The sequence below is a fragment of the Pan troglodytes genome, chromosome 1 (genome assembly GCF_028858775.2).
Source record: "Pan troglodytes isolate AG18354 chromosome 1, NHGRI_mPanTro3-v2.0_pri, whole genome shotgun sequence".
Classification (NCBI taxonomy): Eukaryota; Metazoa; Chordata; class Mammalia; order Primates; family Hominidae; genus Pan; species Pan troglodytes.
In genome coordinates this window covers 18,143,847-18,168,350 of record NC_072398.2, presented here as the reverse complement: position 1 = coordinate 18,168,350, position 24,504 = coordinate 18,143,847, and the positions used below count along the sequence as shown (strand labels likewise).

At 48.1% G+C, this 24,504-nt stretch overlaps 2 protein-coding genes and 1 non-coding gene across 3 annotated transcripts; 1 reads left to right on the top strand and 2 right to left on the bottom strand.

Moving 5' to 3' along the window:
* Nucleotides 1-972: 972 nt before the first annotated feature.
* Nucleotides 973-21,935, bottom strand: FAM89A (family with sequence similarity 89 member A). Its single transcript, NM_001244663.4, has 2 exons — nt 21,607-21,935; nt 973-1,833 (listed from the first exon to the last, which is right to left on the bottom strand). Exons 1-2 carry the CDS (start codon nt 21,895-21,897, stop codon nt 1,570-1,572), a joined length of 555 nt encoding a protein of 184 aa, NP_001231592.1. The 5' UTR covers nt 21,898-21,935; the 3' UTR covers nt 973-1,569.
* On the bottom strand, nt 1,536-1,631 carry MIR1182 (microRNA mir-1182). The gene has a single exon (NR_035566.1). It is a non-coding gene; the product is annotated as a microRNA mir-1182 (primary transcript).
* Nucleotides 3,240-3,920, top strand: LOC129136167 (E3 ubiquitin-protein ligase RNF4-like). Its single transcript, XM_063790677.1, has one exon. The coding sequence runs from the start codon at nt 3,318-3,320 to the stop codon at nt 3,888-3,890; it is 573 nt and encodes a 190-aa protein (XP_063646747.1). The 5' UTR covers nt 3,240-3,317; the 3' UTR covers nt 3,891-3,920.
* Nucleotides 21,936-24,504: the final 2,569 nt, after the last annotated feature.

Genomic DNA, 24,504 nt, shown 5'->3' with positions numbered 1-24,504 from the left:
CAGGCGCCTGTAATCCCAGCTACTCGGAAGGCTGAGGTGGGAGAATTGCTTGAACCCAGAGAGGCAGAGGTTGCAGGGAGCCAAGATCGTGCCACTGCACTCCAGCCTAGGCAACAGAGCTAGACTCCGTCTCAAAGAAAAAAAAAGAGCACTGAGAACCAGCTGTAAATGGTGATCTACTCTTGCTAAAACGATTCCTTAAGCTCAACAGAGTCAACCTTGTTTCAAATGCATTTAGTGGCAGAAAAACAAACTAATTTTCTTTCATTATTTGACTGGACTCAATGCATTCAAGTCATGAAAGTTGATGATTCCAAATTCAGAATAAAATAACACACGACACAGATAGTTTAGCATTTTATCCTCATTTTTAACCTACAAAGTGTAATGTTCTCATAAAGTATTTTAATAAATATATTAAGGCTTAAGGTAATTACTGGTTTGAGTGGCGGGTGGTTTGCTTTCTAGCACACTAGTTTACATTCGGAATCTTAAAAATGAAAACATTTGCCATCTTACAGTGAGTGATACATCACATTGGCTTGCCCCAGTTTTTGTGTTCTTTTTTTTTTTCACTATTCAACATGTCTTCGTATTATCTTCCTTCCTCTCGTATCTGATAGACAAAGAATGATATAAAATTTTGGTTGGGCCGGGCGCGGTGGCTCACGCCTGTAATCCCAGCACTTTGGGAGGCCGAGGCGGGCGGATCACGAGGTCAGGAGATCGAGACCATGCTGGCTAACACGGTGAAACCCCGTCTCTACTAAAAATACAAAAAATTAGCCGGGCGTGGTGGCGGGCGCCTGTAGTCCCAGCTACTCGGGAGGCTGAGGCAGGAGAATGGCGTGAACCCGGGAGGCGGAGCTTGCAGTGAGCCGAGATCGCGCCACTGCACTCCAGCCCAGGCGACAGAGCGAGACTCCGTCTCAAAAAAAAAAAAAAAAAAAAAAAAAAAAAAAATTTTGGTTGAAAAAAGCCAGTTGATTGGGATGACTAGAAATGTTAACTTTTTCAGTAAAAAGCTTTCACCGAATCACTGGGCAGTTAGTAATGCAGCTTACAAATAAATAAAGCTGAGGCGAGAGGTTTAAACAGCAAGAAAAGCTGCAGAGCATATTGAGGAAGGGAAGCAGTGAAATGGTGGTTTTAATACATCCCAAACTGGAAGCAAGAACCCTAACACAAAGAGGATTGGAATACTCTACCATCTGTAAGGAAGTAGCTAGCTACAAGCCACCTCACACAGAACACCCACTAAGGCCTTTCACCGAGATCCTCTTGTTATATTCTCATTATGAATCCCCAGCAGGTGCACCTCAATAAATAGGTGTGGAGGATACTGCTGAGGACCTCTAGGTCACCTAAGCAGAAACTGCTGCCATCAAAGCAGACTGCCACCATGCATCCGCGGAGAACTCCCTGCCTACAAATGAAACTGGTAGCGCTCATCCCCTGTGCCCGAGGACCGTCCACAATGGAGGTGCTTTCTTGCAAGAGAAGCAGCAAATGATGACAGCGTGTCCAGTAGGAAGGGCTTCCCAACAGTCACATCCCTCCCAAGACCCTCTAGATGGACTCCAGAATCCAGTCGCTGCTGGAGAGGGAGGAGACAGGCAGTGACAAGTCCCGAGGAGGGCCTCGGTCCCTCCTGTCGTGCAGGGAGTTCTGCTCCTGGAAATATTCCTCCTCTTCATCGAAGAAGCCGTTCTCCAGAGCGTAAGTGCAGTCTGGGCTGGAGGCTGCCTGGCATGCCCCCTTGTACTCCTGAATCGACTCGTAGAGGCTGTACAGTTGGCAGAGCAAGGACATGTCCAGCTGGCGGAGACCAACCTTGAGGGAACGGGTGGGGAGGTAAAAAACAAGAAGTCAGCACTTGAGTTTAATTTCAGTGTAACACTCAGCCGGCAATCTGCGCCTGCCAGCACATTCCTTCCACACGGCGAATGATTCAGAGCATCACTCGGATGCTTTGGATTTCCAGCTTTGAGAACACCTTAATTGTGTTATGCCCATACCTCAGACGTTACTCAATGAGTCCAGGGAGGATCGCATCTGTGGGGCAACCAGGGCAGCCTGCAGAATTTACCCTGGCGCTCCTGAGTATGCCTGATGAAGCGACAGCACTGCATATTCTAGTGGCCCCACCTGCTTTCACTTTGGACGCCAAGAAACGAGTGTGTCATTTCCTCTCCCAATCAGACTCGGAGAAGACCCACATTGGCCTTCCCTGCTACTGCGTTAGGATCTGACTGATGCAGTCATTCTCAACTCCCAGGGGCAACAGAATGCCCTTTGCCAGTGACAGCAGCTGGCCAATGTGACATCCCCCTGGAGCACCCACCTCTGTGCTGTTCAGTGGTGAGAGGTTACACTGCCTCCCTCTCCTCCAGGCAGGGTCAGCCTTATCCCAGATGGTTCTGGGATCCCTCCCCAGAGTAACTGACTGAATATGAGGAAGCCCTGGAAGATGAAGGGCTCTACAGTTCCTCCTGAAAACTAGCCCCACAAAAACAAGCAGCAAAAGAACACAGAACATTTATAAAAGTCATATACTTGTTTATCTTCCAGTTCCTCCCTCCCCCACCACCCATCCCAGACAAAAGAGCACGGTCACAGTCAGAACAGGAAATGCATCGTTTACACCAATACCAAAGAGAGAACAGTTAAGCCTCTTGGAAATGCAGCATAGACCAGCATCGGCGCCTCTTAACCTTTAAAGTGCATGAGAACCACCCGGGGATCTTGTTCAACAAGCAGACTCTGATTCAGTGGGTCTGGGGCCACTGGATGGCTGTGCTTCCACCAAGCCCCTACGGTGATTCCGTGCTATGCTGCTGTTCCACAGACCCTGCTCTGAATGGCAACGGGAAGAAACTCAAGAAGACACCAGGGGACCTGCCTTCGGCTTCTTGGCCCCTGAGCAAGGTATTTATCACCTTCATCTCCGTGCCTTGGTTGATGGCAAAATGAAACAATAATTTCTCTTATGGAGCTATTAGGGCAATTCAATATCAATCCACTCAATAAACAGGATTCTAATGCCTCCCGGGGTAAAGCACTAAAGATGCATGGGTACAGCTCTCCTGGGCGGCTGGAGAAGGAGCTTCTTCTCTGGAGTGCGCCGGTGGCGGCGCCTGCAGACCTAACTAGCTCCAGGACTTTAAAATACTGGAAATCTGTCCCGATCCAAATTCTTTTGCAAGCCAGATGATTAACCAGAGGGCACGAAAGGTTGAGAACATTCGACTTCCCTGCAAACCTTGGTATAGATCACTTCCTTTTCTGTTAGGAAACGAAAGGCACCAAAGAGCACAATGAGTACAAGAAAGCATCGAGGTGGAGCAATAAATTCTAGACAAGCCCAGAAGCGAACACGGGAAGCAACCTCCACCCCTGAGATTTCCTTGGAAGCAGAACCCATAGAACTCGTGGAAACTGCCGGAGATGAAATTGTGGACCTCACTTGTGAATCTTTAGAGCCTGTGGTGGTTGATCTGACTCACAATGACTCTGTTGTGATTGTTGACAAAAGAAGAAGACCAAGGAGGAATGCTAGGAGGCTGCCCCAGGACCATGCTGACAGCTGCGTGGTGAGCAGTGACGATGAGTTGTTGTCCAGGGACAGAGACGTGTATGTGACTACCCACACTTCCAGAAACGCCAGGGATGAGGGCGCTACAGGCCTCAGGCCCTCCGGTACTGTCGGTTGTCCTATCTGCATGGACAGATATTCAGAGATCATGCAGAATAGACGTCTCATCGTTTCCACAGAATGTGGCCATGTCTTCTGTAGCCAGTGCCTCCGTGATTCCCTGAAGAACGCTAATACTTGCCCAACTTGTAGGAAAAAGATCAACCACAAACAGTACCTCTCCATTTATATATGAAGTATTCAGAGACGCCCAGGAGAGATGGATGGACAGACAATCAGGTTCTCCAGTGGTATCTGCCTCCATTTTCCTGAGCTCAAAAAGACTGTTTTGAAACCCACGTCTGATACGTAAACTGCTCTTTTGTTTCCAACCCCTTCCTTTTGTTATCTCCAGTTTGATGCTATGGCACTGGACCCAGGGCCTTCCCAGGCCATCTCTGTTCCTCTGGGGTGGTCCAGTTCTAGAGTGAGAGAAAGGGAGTCAGGCACACTGGGAATCGTGGTTCCAGTCTGGTTGCAGAACCTGCACATTTGCCAAGAAATTTTCCGTTTGGAAAGTTTGCCCCAGCTTTCCCAGGCACACCACCTTTTGTCCCAAGTGTCTGCCGGTCGACCAATCTGCCTGCCACACATTGACCAAGCCAGACCCGGTCCACCCAGCTCGAGGATCCCAGGTGCAAGAGTGGCCCCTTGAGCCCTGGAAAGACCAATCACTGGACTTCTTCCCTTGAGAGTCAGAGGTCACCCGTGATTCTGCCTGCACCTTATCATTGATCTGCAGTGATTTCTGCAAATCAAGAGAAACTCTGCAGGGCAATCCCGTTTCCTAAGAATGAAAAAGTGCAATAAAGGCCATTCGTTACCTACTTTTCAGCAGCCCACCAGATGTAGCACTATTAGTGTCCCCCTCAGAGGCTTAATGTTGCCTGTGGAGCAGTGCCCATCCCAACCCGTTTCTGCCCACCAGTTGTTCTCAGGAACCTTACCCATGCTCCAGCGTCCTTCACCTGGCACAGGACATGCAAGATAAATAGGACAGGCACATGTTTGGGTGTCCTCTCTTTTCTGATAAAATCCATCCGGTGTTTGCCACACGCCCTCCAGTCCTCAGTTCCCACTGCCTAACATCTGCCCCCGTGTAGATACTGAGAGGTGGTGGCAGTAATTGTGGCCTTATCAGCCGCTCAGTTCCAGCCTTTTGCCCAGGTCACTGTTGCCCCATGTTCGGAGAACCTGGCCCACCTGACTTGGCTTTCTCATCCTTCCCAACCCCGTGCCGTTTATTTCAGAAGCTCCCTGGCCACTGGGCTTGGATGCTTTGGGCCTTTGACTGCTCCATAGGTTATGACTGGTGAAACAGGGGCCCAGAGGACAACCTCTCCTTCACTCCACAGGTATGTGGGAGCCTCAGGTTCGCTCAGGGGCAGCAAAGTGGCCCAAGCTGCCCCTGACAGCACAGGGCCTGGCGGTGGCTAACGAGAGAGGCCTTACAGTGCCAGCATGCCTCCTCTTCCGCTGCCCTCCTTCCTCAGAGGGCTTCAAGCCAAACAAATGGGCTTTTCGTGTGAAACATCTTCAGGGTGGGAAAGGGGCCACTTCTGGCTTTGTTAGCAATAATTGACCTTCAGTTTACCCTTCTGAAGGAGAAGGGACTCAGCACAGAATTCACTTTAGACGGGGCTGAAGGAGTGTCCCTCCTCTATGTGAAAAGAAAATTGTTTTATTCTTCATTCTGACTTTTTAACTGTTTGGCTCACTTCCAGTTAGTTTGAATGAAAATAATAATTTTCTACTTGGAGTTGAAGTGGGCAGAATCCTCAGCTCCCATCATTGTGATGTGTAGCGTGTCTGCCCCCTGACTGGACATCATTGCCATTAACTTTCTTCTGGGCATCACAGGAATGTCACAATGCCCAGACTTGGAGCAAGGCAACCTTGGAGTCAGTCCACTAATAAAATATGGTAACACCCATTTTAAAATTTCTTTAAGTTTTATCCTTGAAGACAACTTCAGTGGTTAATTATAAAAGTTGTGTACTTCGTCCTAAATTAAACTGATAAAAAGATTTAAAAATGTGTTTTGTTTCTACTATTCAGAAACTGCAAACTAGGGAAAGGTTGGTATGAAAAAATGTCTTTCCTTTTTTCAATGTACATAGTTCAACTCTTTCTTTGTTACATTTAAACTATATCCATGGATATCAGTCTGCTTTGGACTCCTCTGCTAGTATTAAAGATGCAAATAAAACCATTAATTTGAACCAAAAAAAAAAAAAAGATGCATGGATACGCGCACGTAGAAAAGCACACAGAAAGTGTCAGAGGATTTACAGATTTTATAATTACCGAAATGACTCGTTTACCTAGCAATAAGATTTTCCACATAAGATAGTACGGCTTTCACAAAAGGAAGCTGAGGCCTGGTAAAAAGTGATCATCTTGTAAATAGATGGGGTGGTAAATTCCAGGTTTACTCTTCATACCCTCCAACTACTCTAAATTGCCAAGTGAACACTGGCTGTCTCTCTACTATTGCCTGAATAGACCATAAAAATCAGAACTATGTTTTATTACATTGCATGCACACACACATGCACACATTTAGAGATGGAGTCTTGCTTTGTCACCCACGCTGGAGTGCGGTGGTACGATCATAGCTCACTGCCACCTCAAGCTCGTGGGCTCAAGGGATCCTCCTGCCTCAACCTCCCATGCTTCTGGGACTACAGGTGCATACCACCATGCCTGGCTAATTTTTTAAAGAAATTCTTTGTAGAGATGGGGTCTTGCCATCTTGCCCAGGCTGGTCTCAAACTCCTGGGCTCAAGTGATTTGCCTTGGCCTCCCAAAGTGCTGGTATTACAGGTGTGAGCCACTGTGCCCAGCCTACAGAGCATCTTTTGCTAAGACGCTCAAGAAGACTTCCAGATAGAGAGGTGGGTTCTGTTGTTACCACAACTACTCTTTTATTTTTTTTTTTTTTTTTGAGACGGAGTCTTGCTCTGTTGCCCAGGCTGGAGTGCAGTGGTGTAATCTCGGCTCACTGCAAGCTCTGCCTCCCGGGTTCACCCCATTCTCCTGCCTCAGTCTCCCAAGTAGCTGGGACTACAGGCGCCCGCCACTACGTCCGGCTAATTTTTTGTATTTTTAGTAGAGACGGGGTTTCACCGTGTTAGCCAGGATGGTCTTGATCTTCTGACCTTGTGATCCACCCGCTTCGGCCTCCCAAAGTGCTGGGGTTACAGGCGTGAGCCACCGTGCCCGGCCACCACAACTACTCTTGACACCAGAATTTCTAAACTTTCTTAGGAAGAGACCTCGGCTGCAGGTCGGGAGCGTGGTCTCCAGGCCCAGCTTTGCCGTCCTCTGTGGCTTGGTTGAGGTCCCGACCCTCTGCCAGCCTATAAAATGGGGGATTTGGGCTCGCTCATCTATGGTTAGCTCAAACGCTTTGTGACCCTATATAAACTGTTGCTTCTCTGTCCTAAATGAACTGCAAGCGAAAGACAGACAGTTTCCAGTGCTGTACTCAGGAGCAAACTTTATTCAATGGCATCTCAAAAGCATACCTTGAATAGGCAAGCAATGGGCAACTTAAGAGATGCCCAGGCCACCACACCCTAAGGCAGACACCACTGCTTGCTCTTTTCCTTGATTAGAGTTCGAAAGGATGTGTGTCTGTCAAGAGGGAGGGAAACAGCATATCTGGCATTTGTGTTTTAAAAATTATCCATAGTTTGGGAATTTTCTATTAAAAAAAGGAGAGACAGGGAAAGAAAGAAGGAAGAAAGGAAGGAAGGGAGAGAAGGAGGGAAAGAAAAGTCAGTCTGTTTAGGAATTTTCTATTGAAAAAATAAATAAATAATACAACAAGTACCCAGATGATGCTGATGCTCAGTTCCAGCAAAGAACCAGTGATCTTGACACAAATATCTTTCTGATTTTCCTGGGCCACTTATATTTATTATCGTGTAAGCCTGGAATTTTAGGCCAGCCAAGCAGAAGAGCACAGAATTAAAAGTGCAGGCTCTGGAACCTGCCTACCTCCCTGCCTGGGTTCAGATCTTGGCTCCGCCACTCACCAGCTGAGAAACCATGGATAAATTGCTCAGCTCCTAAAAAAAAAAAAAAAAAAAAAAAAAAATCAATAGCCTCTATTCTCATTGTTATTATTTCCATGGTTTCTTTTTCACTCTGCTAGTGGGCAGACTCACCTCAGGAAGGAGCAGCAGGTACAGCCAGGCTCTGAAAACAGAAGCGCCCTGTCCCACTGTGTTCCTCCCGCTCCTCTCCCAATCCAGCACTGAGGTGGTACATGAGAAGGAACCAGATGGTCACCTTCGCTCAGAAGACAGCCAGCATAGTCAGGCAGGGTGACAATGTGCCAGTGACACTGCCTCATGAGGAAGGGAAACTCTCAAATAGGAAAGGACTTGGGATATCTTACCTCAAACCCCAAAAGGAGGACCTGCCAAACCACTGCACTCCTCTCCAAACCAATACGATTATTTTATACAAAGTCAAAGCCTCCCAGCCTGGAGGCCCCACAGAGCCCTTGATGCTGGGTGTGACAGCTGGGCATCCAAACAGATCTAATTTAACTCTCTCCTAACTACTACCCTTTAATCTGAAGGTCATTTACTTTCCACCACCCCATGCCCTAAAACAAAAACCAAACCTGTGTTCTTCTCTCCAAGCTAAATATCTCAGGCCCTTCCCCTATTTTCATTATGACCTCTCGTCCACTAACACCCGTGGCCTTTCCTCTAGACTTACTCCTGTTTTCCAGGATTCCTCTGCAGAATTGCATCTGGATGCCATCAACATGCCCCCAGGAGTCTGACTCGGCCAGCTCTGACGTCCCTATCTTTGCTAGGATTTCATAAAAGAAATATTAACTTTAATCGAGAAAGCCACGCCCTCTCAGGGTCACATAGTATGTGCTCAAAAATCATGGAAGAAGTTCATCTGGAATCCTAGATCTACTCTCCTGCTGAGTCCCTCTGACACCAGTAGGGTGGGTAAACCCAAGACTTGATTTCTTACCCCAGGAATGAATAATGGAAAAACACCTAAGTAGCAGTGGGCACCCTGGTATCTGAGCAGGTCTGCTTTTCTCCTTCCTGGGATGGTTTGAGGTCGGCCCAGGTAAACACAGGAGCCTGAACGCTTCTAGGTTTCAAAGGCTCTGACTCCCCATGACCCCATTCCAGCCAGACACGTGGCTCCATGCTTTTCTCCCGACAGTGCCATTTCCAAGGTATTCCCAGGCCCACCGAGGGGATGCACCCGGCAGGGAGTCGGAAGCAAAGAGGATCTCTCCCTGAACACTTCTGCACTGTAGCACCCAGATGACTCACAAAGCTGCCTTGTCATCAGGTGGAACACTGGCCTAGAAAGGAATCCTGACCCGCCTAGGAATACAGCGCAGCCCCGCACACACCTATTACACAACCCGACACATGGCAAAAGTTCAGACGGATTTAACAAGGATTAGACGAACACACATACATATGCACACGCACACACACGCCTACACACCTCCCAGCCTCTCAATGCCACTGTCTTCAGGCACCAGACTAAACTTCCTGATTTACCAGAAATCCTCTAAATCAGCTCGGAGGACATGAGGTAAGTCACTGCACAGTAAACCAGACTTCCTAGCCCGGGCCCCTCTTCCTCAGCTGTGACTGTTTAAACAGCAACACTTACATTTTCTAGAGGGAGGTGGAAGATCCGTAGGCAGCACTCCACCATCTGGTCTGACTGTTCTTCAGGCTTACGCCCTTGACTCCCAACCTGCACAGCCCCGACTGTCCCCCATGACACCCTCATCCCCACTGCATCTGTGAATGCTCCTCGACCACCCGCCCTGTACCTGATTCCCTCCACTCTTCAGACTGTGATTGGTTCAGCCAGTGTTCATCCTTTGCCCTCGCTGTCTCCACCTGTCTTAGGACATTTACTACTCTCTATATTATCGGTGTGCATACAGGTCTTCTCTCTCCTGACACAGGACAAGCTCCATGAAGGCAAACACCATTTCCCTTTTGGATCTCTCAGCACCCAGCCCAGAAACTCACAGAGCAGACAGGCAGATATTTGGTGAATCAGTGAAAACGCCTGGCTGCAGAGATCTCACCCTCCCAGAGAACACGTAGCCGCAGAAGTGGCCTGGCAGTGGGGTGGTGCTGGCACCCACAGACCCTCCGGCTGCATCCCTCGGGCAGTCACAGAGGTGCAGACTGAACGGGCAGCCGCCGAGTGCCCTGTACACAAGGTGTCCCTGTGGGAAGCATCAGACCACTGAGTCCCCGCGTGCCTCCCATCACATCGAGGGCCAAAGACACCCAACCAAGTTTCCTCCAGGAGCGCTCTTTAGAGGGCAGATCTGGTGGTCAGTCTCTCTACACTGAAGGTATGTGGGTCTTGGATGCAGGAAGGGGAGAGAGCAACCATCCAAAAGGACTTGATTCCAAGACATGGTTAAGTCACCATGAACAAGAACTTCTCACCCTTCCAGAAAAAAGAGTGGTTGGGGAGCCGCCGAGCAAGCCACTCTCCGAGCAGAAGCAGCCTGGATCTCAACGGTGTGTTCTCGCATGCCCTTGGAGGACGGCTGGTCTCCACATTCACAGCTGGATTCAGAAAATACAGCTCTCTTTTGAAAGCACACGTTTTGAAAATGCAGACAGGCTCATTTAAGAAAAGCATGGAATGCTCAAACCCTGCAATTTGTGGTCCCTTATTCTCCACTTTAAATTCAAGAACAATCAGCAGCTTCCATGGCTGTAAACTGCAAGCACAGGTCCTTCCGCTCTCTGCGCAGGCTTCCTGCTTCCTTCCTGATCATTCACTCCTCTTCTCCCATGCCCAGAGCTCCCCTCCACCCCTCCCGCAACACACACAGGTGGCCCCGAGAGCCACAGCATTCCCAACAATGGGGCCAAACAAGCCCAAACCACCCTTGAAACTGCTTCCTTTCACTTGGGATTTTCAAAACAGTAGGCTCCACATACAAATACACTCCAGACAGGGCGGTGGCTCCCAGCTGGGTGTTAAGTCACTGAAAGTCTCTGAGTATCTCTGGAGGCTGCATGGGGGAGAGAGTTCTTCCTAACTTAAAGCAAGGACAATAGAAACATGACCACTAGGAAACAAGGCTTAAAAGACGAGAGGAACCTTTAAAAGGAAATTTGTGTTGATTTAAACCAAAACATCATGAAAAATGTTAAGATTTTTTTAGAAATTAAAAAACTGCCATTTGCAGATTACAGGCTCACGCCTGTAATCCCAGCACTTTGGGAGGCTGAGGCAGGAGGATCTGCTTGAGCCCAGGAGTTCCAGGCCAGCCTGGGCAAGATGACGAGACCCTCATTTCTACAAAAATATTTTTAAAATTGGCTGGGTGTGGTGGTACGTGCCTGTGGTCCCAGCTACTTGGGAGGCTGAGGTGGGAGGTTCACTTGAGCCCAGGAGGTTGAGGCTGCAGTGCGCTGTGATCGCACCACTGCACTCCAATCTGGGCAACAGAGCAAGACCCTGTCTCAAAAAAAAGAAAAAAAAAAGAGAATGACAAAGGCCCTTGCCTAAGGCCACCTAGTCAGTGGCAGAGTGGGGAGGTGACCAGGTCTGCAGGACTCTGAAATGGGTGCTTTGACCATCACCCTGCACTGCCTGTACAGGGAAGATGAAGAGAGAGACCCCAGTCTCAGCAGTGGTATAGCAACCTGCTTGGATCACAGGCCATTTTTATTCCTGGCTTTTCTGAATTTTCTAAGTTTTCTATTGTGAAAATGTATTAACAATGAGAAAACTTTCACAGTTATCTTTAAAAAACACAATGAATGAGTAAGTATATACAGATGGCTCACAAATTTATTTTAAAGACTTGGTAAATGCCCCAAATCTAATCACAGTGTCTAGTTTATATCCACAGGCCTGGACTGTAATTGAAGAAAGCAGAGATCTAATCGATTATAACCTGATTTCTGATGAAGGATGTGTTGACTGAAGGATGCTGCCCTGCATAGTGTTTAGAAAAAGCTGAAGAGAGACTTCATCAGTGTTGATGCAGTTGGAGACGGGCTATGAGCTCAGCTACCCAAGCTTGACAGAAACACCCTTGAAGGACTCTCAGCTCCCTGGTGGGTTCCAGCTCTGTGCTCACTAAACGGCTTCTGATGACGTGGTCTCCTATGTAGCCTTCTCCTCCCATGGGCGGAAACATACTCGTGTCATTTGGTCAGCTTCATCTCCTGTTAATATTTTAGACCTGCCAAGCTGAGGACTAGACTCTAAAGCGCCATCAGGATTCAGAGACAGAAGATAAACCGGGTTGCATGACTGTGCCCCCAGATTAACCCCCATTAAACCCAAAGCACATCCCACCTCTATACTTTCCAGGAAACTCCTCTACCAGGTAAAGCTGTTTGAATTGGATTTTCTGCTAACTTACAAGTGAGGGCATCCACACTGACACAGAGACTGTTCTGCAATTTAACAATTCTCAGAAGGACATTCTTGTTTATCTCTAACCTAAACTAACATTCATACAAACTAAGCCCATTTCCTCTTGTTCTGTCCTGGATATAGATGAAGAAAAGCAATTGACCATTTTCTTTAAGAAATGTCTTTGTACATTCTTTTATTTTTTTTCTGATTATAAAAATAAACACTCTAATTGTATTATAAATTCAAATGGTTCTTAATCATACGAACCAGTTCTCCTTAATTCCCTGTTATAAAATAGCAGACTTCAAATGTTTTGGTCTCCAAACACTCTAAAAAATTATTGAAGGTCCCAAAGAGCTTTGGTTTATGTGGGTTATACCTATCAATATTTACATTACTAGAAATTAAAACTGAGAAAATTTAGAAGTCACCAGCCAGGCGTGGTAACTTACACCTGTAATTCCAGCACTGTGGGAGGACAAGACAGGTGGAGCGCTTGAGCCCGAGAGTTCGAGACCAGCCTGGACAACATGGCAAAACTCTATCTCCACAAAAAATATAAAAATCAGCTGGGTGTGGCGGCATTTGCCTGTGGCCCCAGCTACTCAGGAGGCTGAGGTGGGAGGATCACCTGACCCTGGGAGGCAGAGACCACAGTGAGCCAAGATCTTGCCATTGCACTCCAGCCTGGGCAACAGAGTGAGACTCTGTCTCAATAATAATAATAATAATAATAATAATAATAAACCTATTTCATGTTAACACAAATAACATTTTCATAAATCTTTTTAACTATCTGGCTTATCTGGTTCTGCATTTGGTCCTTTGTGACATGCTGTTTTGGTTGAAGTAAATGAAGAAAATCTGGCCTCACACAACTGTATAACTGGGAAATGAAGGAGTATTTCAGTAGCCTTTTCAGACAATTGTGGATATTCCTCTTTGCTACCACCCTTTAGTTGACTGCTGTTTAGTGTGGAATTTGGAACTATACCAATGAAATGTTCACACTCTATTACATTAAAACCCATCAGTCTTGCACTTTGAATGGATCTTTTAATATCAAGCACAGTCATATGAAAAAAGTGGAAAATTGATTCAATAAATTATGCAGGATCTTCCAAATGTTGGTACATTTTCTTATATAATAACCAAAAAGTCACATTTGTCAATATCACCATCATATAATTATGGACCCTCTGAAAGAATCTCAGGGGCCCCTAGAGGTCCCCAGACCACACTTTGAAACTGTGGTTCTTCAGATATCCACTTGTAGTAGTTTAGCATATATTCCTCAAAGCACTATGCACACTCATATTGTTTTTTCTCTACTGTTACCACATACACAAAGTTAGGTAAGTACTGTTTTGTAACTTTACACTGTGAACATCTTTCTATATACATATATAGTTACCATATTCTTTTCAACAATTGTACAGTATTCTATCACTATTATAAAAAATCCTGCAATACACATCCATGTATAAGTGCCATTATCCACTTGTGTGGATGCTTCTGTAAGGTACACTTGTGAATATGAAATTGTGGGGGACAAAGAGGACAAGGAGAGAAGAATGCCCACGGCGCCTTTCCAATCCTCCCCAACCCCGGGCCTCAAGTCCAAAGCAATGGGAAAATGTAATGGGAAGAAAGACGTTTACCAATAAAGTGATTCAATTTGGACTACTTTTCATCACAAAATAATTTTATGTCTGTATTGGTATAAGAAAGAGTCAATAATTGGCTTTAGCTGTATGAAGATTTAACAGTCATACTGCAAACATTTTACATCCCTTTTGTGACCTAACTTACGCATATTTTAAAATTATATTGCAATTCTGCTTTGCTATTTAATAGAAAGCCATTTCAGAGTTTTTAAAAAATGCAATCACAGGGTCAAAAGACAGGCATATATTCAATTTCAGAGGTATTACCAAACTGCGCTCAAAAAAACCCTGCAGCACTTTACACCGCCCCGCCCCGCCCCCCCGCCAGCCCCCACCCCCTACCCCCAGCAATGCATGAGAAGGTTTACTTCTCCAAACCCTCACTGTGACACGATCATGCTTTTCTACCTTTGTCGGTCTTGGAGGTACAACATGATACTTTATTGTCTTAATGTATACATCCGTGGTTATAAGTAACGTTAAACACCTTGCCACTTCTCTTTTAGCAGCGTTTAATTTGGATATTTTATATCCAATTTTAATTGCAATTGAGAGTCCCAAAGAGCTTTTGTTTATGTGAGCTATACCTGTCAATATTTACCTTATTAGAAATTAAAGCTGAGAAACTTTATTAATCCATTTAGGTTAACCAAATCACCCACCTAAGAATACACTCGCTTTCACGTGCATCTCAGTCATCTTCTTCCTCAGCCTAGGCTCTCCTGGCTGGGACAGGCCTGGGATTCCCCAACAATTACCGTGTGACTAGGGAGCCCTGGGCAGAGGACAGAGGCCCTCCCTTCTCCCCAGATCCCTCCACTGGTCAAAGATGGTGCCTCCCTCCCGAATCCTTGAGACTCAGAAAGCGCACACCTGCAAAACTAGGCCAGCTCATGGCTGTCGGGGCCAATCAAGGAAGTGAACAGAGAGTGCCCACAAAAACGGGAAAGGCCACATGTCTTAATGAATTTCTGTAGACTTCTAAAGTAGGCTAAAGGTTTTTCTGTCTCCAGAGTTCCTGGGAGAGGGTGACCATCTGTGTTAAGTGTCTGTGGGGAACGAGCCACAGGAAGTAGTGAGCAGCCTTTATGACTCCTGTCTAATCATCACTTCCAAACATTAGGAACGCGTGGGCAAAGGCCAAGGCGGCCAGGAGGCCAGGGCTCCATATGGAGAATGACACTGGCAAGCGGGGCAAATATCTGAGCAGCCAGCCTCGGGGATCGCTTCCTGAGCATGGAGTCTGGGGTCTGTCTGGTTTCCTCCACAGCATTATGAAAAGCTTGGTTTTTCAAAGTGGGGTCTAAAGTCTCCATGGAGTTCCTGCAGGCATTCCCAGAGCGAAACTGCGAAACTTCCATCTGCAGCTTGGTGGGAGTGAACTGCAAGCCGGGCGTGGTTCCCTTCTTGAACCCTCCCTAAACATCCTTGCCCACCTGGCCTCAGGGGGCCACAGCCATGTCGGTGAGACAGGACCCAGAGCAGGGGAGGCACCACTGTCTGCAAGGTACAGAAATGCCAGGGCTATTGCTCACTTGAGGCTATCTGCAAATGAAGAGGTGCCCACACTGCCAATTATTGGGGCACCTTTACATTTACATTGAACAGATGCTTACCTTTAAACAAAAGGGAAAAAAATGAGAAGTGTTGTAAGATATTTATGAGTTAGGAAAAATATCAATTTATATACTTTGCAGGTAGGTACAGTAATAGAGCAAAGTTTAAAGTGGTATTTTTGCTTTTAATCCTTTATATCTTCAAATCTCGGGAGAAGAACTCTAACCTCACTTGGAGATAGCATCAAGTGAATGAAGCCAGGCAGTGACCCACACACTGCCCTTACTGTCCCCCACCCCACACCAAAGACACGGGCATGCTTTCATACACACAAACTAATATATATTCTTTTTTTAGTTTTTGCTTTTATAGGGTGGACATTGGGATGGGGATGGGACAAGTACAGGGTAGCAGTGGCCTGAAAATCTTAATAACTGGTGTAGACAGCCTAATTTTTGATGAACTGAGCTCAAGAATAGCAAACTTGTACCTTTCTTCCTTTTCTGCTTCCCATTCTTTGCATTCAAGGAATTCAGAGCAACTAGGTATAGCTGTGAAGTGTCCTTGGGGACCCCAAGCAATATGCTTGGTGACAGGCCCCGCACGTGTGCCCAAAAGTTATGACAGAGCCAACTTCTTCTGTAGGCATCAGAAAGAACCATAGAGGCATGAGGGGTAAAGAATACTGCCATGGCCAAAAGGACCCTTTATGGCATTTAATTCTCATTTTCCCAATAAGAGATCTTAGCCCAAAAGAGTGAAGTGGCTTGTCAGAACTGTATCACATAGTTTATTAACACCAAATTCGAGCTTTTGATCCTTGATTCATGTGCTTCTCTAGTCTTAAACGGCTTGCTAAAAATGCAGATTCCTGCTGAGCACAGTGGCTCATGCCTGTAATCCCAGCACTTTGGGAGGCTGAAGCGGGCGGATCATCTGAGGTCGGAAGTTCGAGACCAGCCTGACCAAGATGGAGAAACCCCATCTCTACCAAAAATACAAAAAGAGCCGGGCGTGGTGGCGCGTGCCTGTAATCCCAGCTACTCAGGAGGCTGAGGCAGGAGAATCACTTGAACCCGGGAGGTGGAGGTTGTAGTGAGCCGAGATCGCGCCACTGCACTCCAGCCTGGGCAACAAGATAGAAACTCTGTCTCAAAAAAAAAAAAAAAAGGCAGATTCCTTCTCCCAGCTACTGATTCCACAAGCATAGAATGTGGCCCTGAAATCTGCATTTGGGCAAGCAGCCTAGGAGATTCTGGAGCTGGCAGTCCATCCTTTGGGGATCGCTGTGCTAGACTATGCTAGTGGAAAGACTAGTGAAAACAGACAGTATTAAAGGCCGCTAGACATCCCCAGTCTCCTCTGACCAATGCCAATCAAGAATGCTGCACTAGGAGCGAATCCTCTTATTCTAAATGGCACTTCATAGCCTGACTCAATCACAGCCTCTTAAAGACTAAAACTTCCTCTGTAAGACACTGGTTTCACATAAAGGATAAGGACTGTACTCCACTGGGGTGTCAGCTATTCCAGCTAATGAGCTGGAATCCAGTTCACTGGACAAGCTCATTAGGCATTTAGTTGTTTCAACTAAAATGTAGGAAGGCTAATTGTTACCAGTTTCACAAATTCAACTTTTTTTTCCCTTAGGTTCAATTCTTTACACAGCATTGCAATTTGGGAATTCAAAAGTTCTGTGTGGATGACTTCCCACTCTGCACAGGTGGGAGACCAAAATAACTGATAGTTTAAAGAAAAAAATGAGGCAAAGAGATTCCAAATCAAAGCTACTAGACCTTGCTGCTGACTGTGGGAGCAGCTGAACCCAAGAATCCCCAGGGATGCTGCTCCTCAAAGATCTCCTGCCCCCAGGGCTGACGGTCTTTGTGTCTCTACACTCTAGTGTGACTTCTGGTTACCTGTAAGGTTGATGATCTAACCTCGCACGGGTGCTGGGACGGGGAGTCTATGTAAAAATCTATGCAAGGACTGGTGTGTGCCAGGGGTCCCAGCTGACACCCAGTCAGGGACATCCTTCAACCACATGCAAATATTTTAAAGGCCAACCAAGATCTAGTTAGCCAAGCTAGCCATCAGCTTAGCAGATAAAAAATCTTTAAAATTGTGGGACCCTTGAGGGCAAAGTATTTTTAAATAGAACGGGGTCTGCAGTAGATGTCTACTACTTTACCCCTTGCTCCATTTTTGCAAACTGTCCTTTCTTTAGAGAATCCCCAGTGTCCAACTCCATCCACATGCTCACACCATCTTATTAAAATACAATCTTGTCCTTGTCACTGTTGGCTGGCCCAGGCTGGCCAGGCCACCCAAGCTAGGCCAACTGGCATCCTTCCACAGTATTTGCAAACTGCAACTAAGCAGCATGGCCAAAATTGAGGGTGGCCACTGTTAGCGGCCAGGTTCCAAAATGGAGGAAAAAAACAAAACAGAGGAGGAGAGGAAGAGAATACCTCAGTGGACTTCCTGGATTCCCCATAAGCCCTAGTTCTAGTCTGTCTCTGTATACATCCAGTCTATAAGAATGTCCTTTTGAAAAAGCTAGTTCAGACTAAGTTTCTATTACTAATATAGAGTCTTTGGTCATGAAAAATGAAAACTAGTCTAAACTAAAGCAATTCTTTTTCTGTAAAGATGCCCACATCTACCAGGTGTGATAAGCCCCTTAACATCTAGATATTTCCTATTCACCCTTAAACCATCCACAGTACTTGCTATCTAACATACACCCAGGAATCATCTCTTAAACGTGATCTAAAGATATTCTCTGATGTAAAAATCATCATCATCAACTTTTTCAAAAGGACTTTTTTGGTCTGTAGAGCAATAACTATCTGTGTGACCCTTGAAGCTTTCCAAATGGGCCCTTCTGGGGAGGGGACAAGGACTTACGAGTAGTGCAGAATTTCACAGAGGTTACTAGAACAGGAAGTGTTGAAACGTGGAGCTGAAACCACAACTCTCCAAGCAGAGGCAAGCAGAGGAGGGCATCAGCAGTCATGAGACAGACCCTTCTCAGCCCTGGGCTCCAGCTCTCCCAGCCTCCACCCTCGGCATCCGAATGGCCTCTCCTCCCATTGAGACGGTATTACTCCCTCAGCTCCAACCACCTCTTCCACTGGCTATCTCCAGACCAAAACCTCTCTTCCAGCTTCCAGCTCCACATTCTGAAATGTTTAACATGCTCTTCAGCTGATGCGATGACAAATTACCTTCCTCCCTAAAGCAGCTACTCCTCCTGACTCCCCAAGTGCCACAATGAACCCCACTTTACCAGTGATTATTAAGCTTCAAAACCTTGCTAACTGCCATACAGTGGTATACTACACACTCACTGAAGTCATTATAATATATCTTGACTGGGAAAATAATTGCAATGTGCAGCCCAAAAAGCAAACCAAAATATATATGATCAATGTGTTGTATGTATGTATGTGTGTGTGTGTGAGAGTGCATGCGTGTGCACAGACAGCAGACTGCAATGGTTAAATAGGGCTTTGGAGCCAAACAGACCTGGTAGGGTCTGTGACCTTATGGGAGTTCAACTCTCAGCATCCAATTCTTTAATATAAAACAGACTCTGAGTATCTATCTCATGGAGAATTTATACAATTAAATAAGATACTATATAGAAAGCACTTACATTGCACCTAACAGCACCTAGGTGCTGGCACTGTAATTTTTAATTTTTTGCTTGGCTATATTTTCCATGAAAAAGCTTAAGTTATCTTTGATCCCCTTTTCATCATCTTCCTTGACTCAGTAATTCCTCCAGCTTCGGCTTCAGAAAAGTGTCGCCCATATGAGTCTTGTTTCACATTAGCAAGCCCCCTACCCTGCTGGGGACTCCATCACCTCTCCCATGAACACCTCTCATCTTCCTGTTGAGCCTCCAAAGTCCAGCTCTCCCTTCTGCACCCTGCTGTAGAATTCATTTCTTCAAAGTCCAACTGGGATAGTACCATTCTCCTGCTGAATGCCCATCCTTGCTACTCAGGCTTCTCAGAGTCCACTCGGTCCACCTGCCCAGCCCCTTCTTGCTCACATTTCAAACTGGTGCACTCCCAGTTCCAGCTCCGCAGCTACCTTCCTGGTGCCTCTTTCCCTTCTCGAAATTCTGTCACCTTCTGAGGTCTTCCACACCACCCTGCTCCCTGTCCCTGTTAGAAGTTGTCCCTCTTTCTATGCTTGCTTTAAAAAAAAAAAAATTCTTTAAGGCATTTATCACATTCTACCATGACACCTAGTTATGTCCCCTGCCATAGATTTGACGTCAGGCCTTCAATTTAAACAGATCAACACAAACTATTTTGCAGATATCTCAGGAATGAACTCCCAGTTCTTATTTTGCAAGGCCTCCCCAGAGGGAGTCTCAGCTTGAGTTGTCCACTCAGACCCCATGGCCCCAAGTCAGTAAATCAATTAAAAAGCCGAAAGATTCTCTGGGCAACTTTAAAGGCCTTGTGACATTTCTTGAAAGGAACCTGTCAAAGCCTGCAGCCATATCTTATCTTTATCTCAGCTAAATACCAGGCAGACCAAAGATGGCTGTTTATTTTTCTTGTGCTTCAGATAGGCTTACAGAGAGCTCTGGTCCAAGGCGTAATTATACGGATGTGGTTGTGCTTCAGTCACACCAGGAGGGACCTGGAAAAATACTTCTGGGAATGGCACGTTGACTCCCAAGCCACCATAGCAAGACTCCAGAGCATGTTTATAAACCACAGCTTCACAACAGGAGCGGCCCCGAGGTTTTTCTATCTCTTGCTCAGGTATGGAATTTAAATAATCAAAGATGATCTTCCTACTTCACCCCCGTGGTTCTGCTATGTCCAAGTTCAGACTGTAAACACACTACGTGTAGATTTATCTAATTAAAATGCAGTTCACCAGCTGTGTGATGCTTATGTCAATGAATGTTTTTTAATAAATTAAAAACGGTTGGCTTGGAATTTAAGTGGTTCTGTAAGAAGCTTAGAAAATCTTTTCAGTGAGAATTGGAAATCACTTCAATGCCAGCTACAGAGTAGGAAGACAATATCTCTTTGATTAAAAGTGTTAAGGCTGCTTTCTGAATTCAATTAAGTCTTAGTTTTCAGAACAGATAATGCTCCTGAAAAAAAAGTATGCATACCCTGAATTTTTCTAAACAATATCTTAAATGCACTAGATACATATTTAAAAGATTCCTATAACAATTTATTTTTTGGCAAATTTAGTTTTGGGAAAAGGCAGCTTTCCTAATGTTAGATTTCTTAATAATTTACCTATAGGGAAAGGAGACAACCTGGACGAGGTGAATGGAAAGGGAGGCTTTTAAAACGAGGGGATTGGGAGGAGGTGATGGGGGCCAGTAAGATGGTAGAAAAGAGGAAAAGTTTTTGATTTCTTCTTGCCTGGCCTACGCCTGGCCGAGAAAGCTGGGGAAAGACTCGCTGTTGCCTAAATCCCTGCCCTTGTCCTACTTTTAGCGTCACCCTAAATCATGTGTGTTCTGGTCCACAAACAGCTAATGTACTTCCCAAGCACAGAGAAACACTGAGCCCATGGTATGGAGCTTAGACACAAGGCGAAGAACTCACATGGACAGCACCCAGACCGGGAGGACAGCCACCTCCCACCTTTCTCAAGAGGGTTTGGGCAATCAGCTTCGCAGGGCTGAGGGACCCGGCCGCCTCCCTCGCCCGGGGTGCGCGTCTGCTTTCGCAGCCATCTGTGCGCCGGGGCCATCCCGCGGTAATCGGATCACGGACGGGCGGCCTGGGGCGCCGGGAAGGGGGCCGGGCTGTTCCAATCTGCTGTCTACACTGGCGGCGGACAAAAGTTGTCCTCTTCGTGGTAGGAAAACGCAATCGCGTTAATCCGTTGGGCCTCTGTGAAAGCCTTTCCCCCACCGGGAAGGTCTGTTTCACTCGGGGAGAGGTGACAAGGCCGCCCCCGCCCCCAGGCCAGGCACGAACCCCGCACAGCGCTTCCGGGCGCCCAGGTTTCCGAGCCAGCGGGGCCGGACTGAGGGCGCCGGGCATAAGAAAGCCGCCCTCTGCGCGCGGGGCTCTCCCGCGGGGGTTCCAATCGTGGGCACGGAGCACGCGAGAAAAATGGGGGTCGTTGGGAGGACGGCGCCGGCGCCTGGGGCCGAGGAGCCCGAAAGGGCGGGTGGGCGCGGGGACTTCCGGACAGAGCGCGGTCCCCGCGAACTTTCCCGGGACGGCGAGCCCGGCCGGGAAGAGCCCCAGCTCGCGGAGCCCCACTCACCATCTCTTTGCGGAGCAGCGCCAGAGCGGCGTCCAGGTTGGGAGGCTTGGCGGGCAGCGCTGCCGCCCGGGCCCCGCCGCCGCCCGCGCCCCCGCGGCTCAGCTCGTCCTGGATGCGCGACTTCTGCGCGTACAGCCGCTCCAGGTGCCGCCAGCCCCCAGACGCGCCGCCGCCCGACGCCGAGTGCAGCAGCCCGCTCAAGCTCTTTGGCAGCGGGGGCAGCCCGTCCACCCGCAGCCCCCGGACCGCGCCGTTGCCCGCGGCCCCGGGCGCCGCCCGGGCCCCACTCATCGCGCCGCGGCCCGGCCACGCGCCTGCCCCGCTGCAGCGAACCAAGGCTTTCCCCCGGCCCGCCCCCTTCCCGACGGTGCCCCGCCCACTTCCCCTCCCGCGCCACGCCCCCCCGGGCCCCGCCCACTCTCCTCGAGGCCCCTGCGCGGGCCTCGGGTCCGGGTGGCGTCCGCGTCCAGCAGCCGGGCTCGCCTCCACCCGGGTCTCCTCCTCCCTCTGCGCCCCTCCAGCGCCCTAATTCATCTCCAACTCCGCGTGCCTACCCTCTAACCCCCCGACTCACCTCCAGCCCCGTCACGAACCCTTCTGTGCCACTCCCTAGCTCCGAACCCACTAAGCCCCCCGCGACCCCCAGCTTCCCGGTTCACCCCCATCTCTGTCCCCACCTCCTCTGAACCACCTCCCAGCTTCCCGGCTCACCCCTAGCTCCGAACCCTCTCACCCGCGCCACCCCGAACCCCAGCTTCCCGGCTCACCCTCATCTCTGTCCCCACCTCCTCTTTGCCAACCCCCAGCTTCCCGGCTCACCCCCAGTTCCGCCCCCACGCCCTCTGTGCCACCCTCAGCTCACTGGCTCACCCTCAGCTCCGAACCCACTCACCCCCCACCCCAGGCTTCCGGATCACCCCCATCTCTGCTCCCACCTCCTCTGTGCCACCCCCAGTTCACTGGCGCGCCCCCAGCCCCGTCTCCACTCCCTCTGTCCCACCCCTCAACGCCCGCTCACCTCCAACCCGGCTCCAGACTTCCCCCTTACCTGCCAGCGCTCCTCAGCTCCTTGCCTCACCGATCCCTGCCCTGCCCAGGGGGCGGCCCAGCTTCAGATCCCACGAAGCAGGCCGTTGCAGGGGGTGGGGGTACCGAGGCTCTGGCTCACAACCGGCGGGACCTCGAGGGCAGGAGGCCTGGCTCTGGTCCCAGGACCCCCGGCCCTCCCCGAGGGCGGAATCCAGCCCCCCTCCTGCTGCCTCCCACTCGCCGCGGGGCGCGGCTGGGGGCCCCAGACCCGGGCAGATCGCTCCTTGCCGCCGGGCGCGCTGGCCTTCTCAGCACGGCCTTGTCCAGCAGTACCCGCAGCAGTCAGCAAGAACGCCAGACCCACTTTCGAAACTTCAAAACACTAGTAAACATGCCTTTCATTCTGGCCATAAACACAAGAGTAACTCTAAGTGGAAATGTCAGGAAACCAGAGAAAGGGATTAAATCTCGGAAATTATCCATCAGCTCAGGCAAAAATAAACACGACGCACACCTCAGAGGAAAAGAGAAAAGAGAGAGAGACTCTGCCCCTCCCAGGAAAAGTAAAAATGACAGGCAGTTATAACCAGATTAGAGATAGAAAAGATCAAGAAGTAAACGCTACAGCCCAACCGCAGATTAAAAACTAATGCAGTGTATAGATTGGATAACTTTAATGCCCATTCATTATTGGCTTTAATTATAAAGGGATTTAATTTTCTAGATACATTCAAGGGGATCAAAATTATAAAGTGTTCTGAGCACTTCAGACACCCAACATAAAAGAGCCCTGCACTTTGGGTTGTTTTATACCCTTTACCACCTCCTAGAGCCCACCCCAGAAGCAGTGTCTTTGAAATTGGCACAATATTCTCCCTGGACGGTTGCAAGTGGGTGAGACTGATATGAAGAAGCTTTAGTGCAGGCAGTGTGATTGACAGCACCCAGGCTTCCCACCCCACCCACTGCCCAGAATTTTCCGCCTCTTCACTGTGCCTCACCTTCTACTAATTACCTAGTCACATTTCTGGATGTCAGGTATTTATTCATTCACTTATGTAAACGGTGGGTGTCTTCAGGAGAGTGACCAGTCTGCCTGTGTGGGAGTAAGGGGGAGGAAGGGGTGGGAAGCATTTTGACATTCGGTTCACACCTTAGCATGAATTTTTTTTTTTTTTTAATGAGACAGTCTCTCTATCACTCAAGCTAGAGTGCAGTGGCGTGATCTCAGCTCACTGCAACCTCTGCCTCCTGGGTCAAGCAATTCTCCTGTCTCTGCCTCCCAAGTAGCTGGAATTACAGGCATGTGCCACGACGCCCGACTAATTTTTGTATTTTTAGTAGAAATGGGGTTTCACTATGTTGGCCAGGCTGATCTCGAACTCCTGACCTCAGGTGATCCACCCACCTCGGCCTCCCAAAGTGCTGGGATTACAGGTGTGAGCCACCGCGCCCAGCCTGCATGAATTTCTTTAATTTCACTGGTCACGGTGCAGTCTCATCTGTAGTACCTAGCAGAAATCACTCAAGGTAGGTGATAGGAGATTCAGCTATGTGATGGTGAAATAAGAAAAGAAATCGCTTTGAAGTATAGGGGCACTGAAATCATTTTAAAGCACATACTTCAGAGAATTACGGATTACAGAAGGAAAAGAAGGTTAGGGTCAGCTAGACAGCAGCATGAGGTCCGTGGTGTCAGGACTCGAGAAAAGAGGCACAACTTAGACAATGCCAACCTTACCAATTTTTTTTTTCTTTTTTGAGATGGAGTCTCACTCTGTTGCCCAAGCTGGAGTGCAGTGGCGCGATCTTGGCTCACTGCAACCTCCACCTCTCGGGTTCAAGCAATTCTCCGCCTCAGCCTCCCAA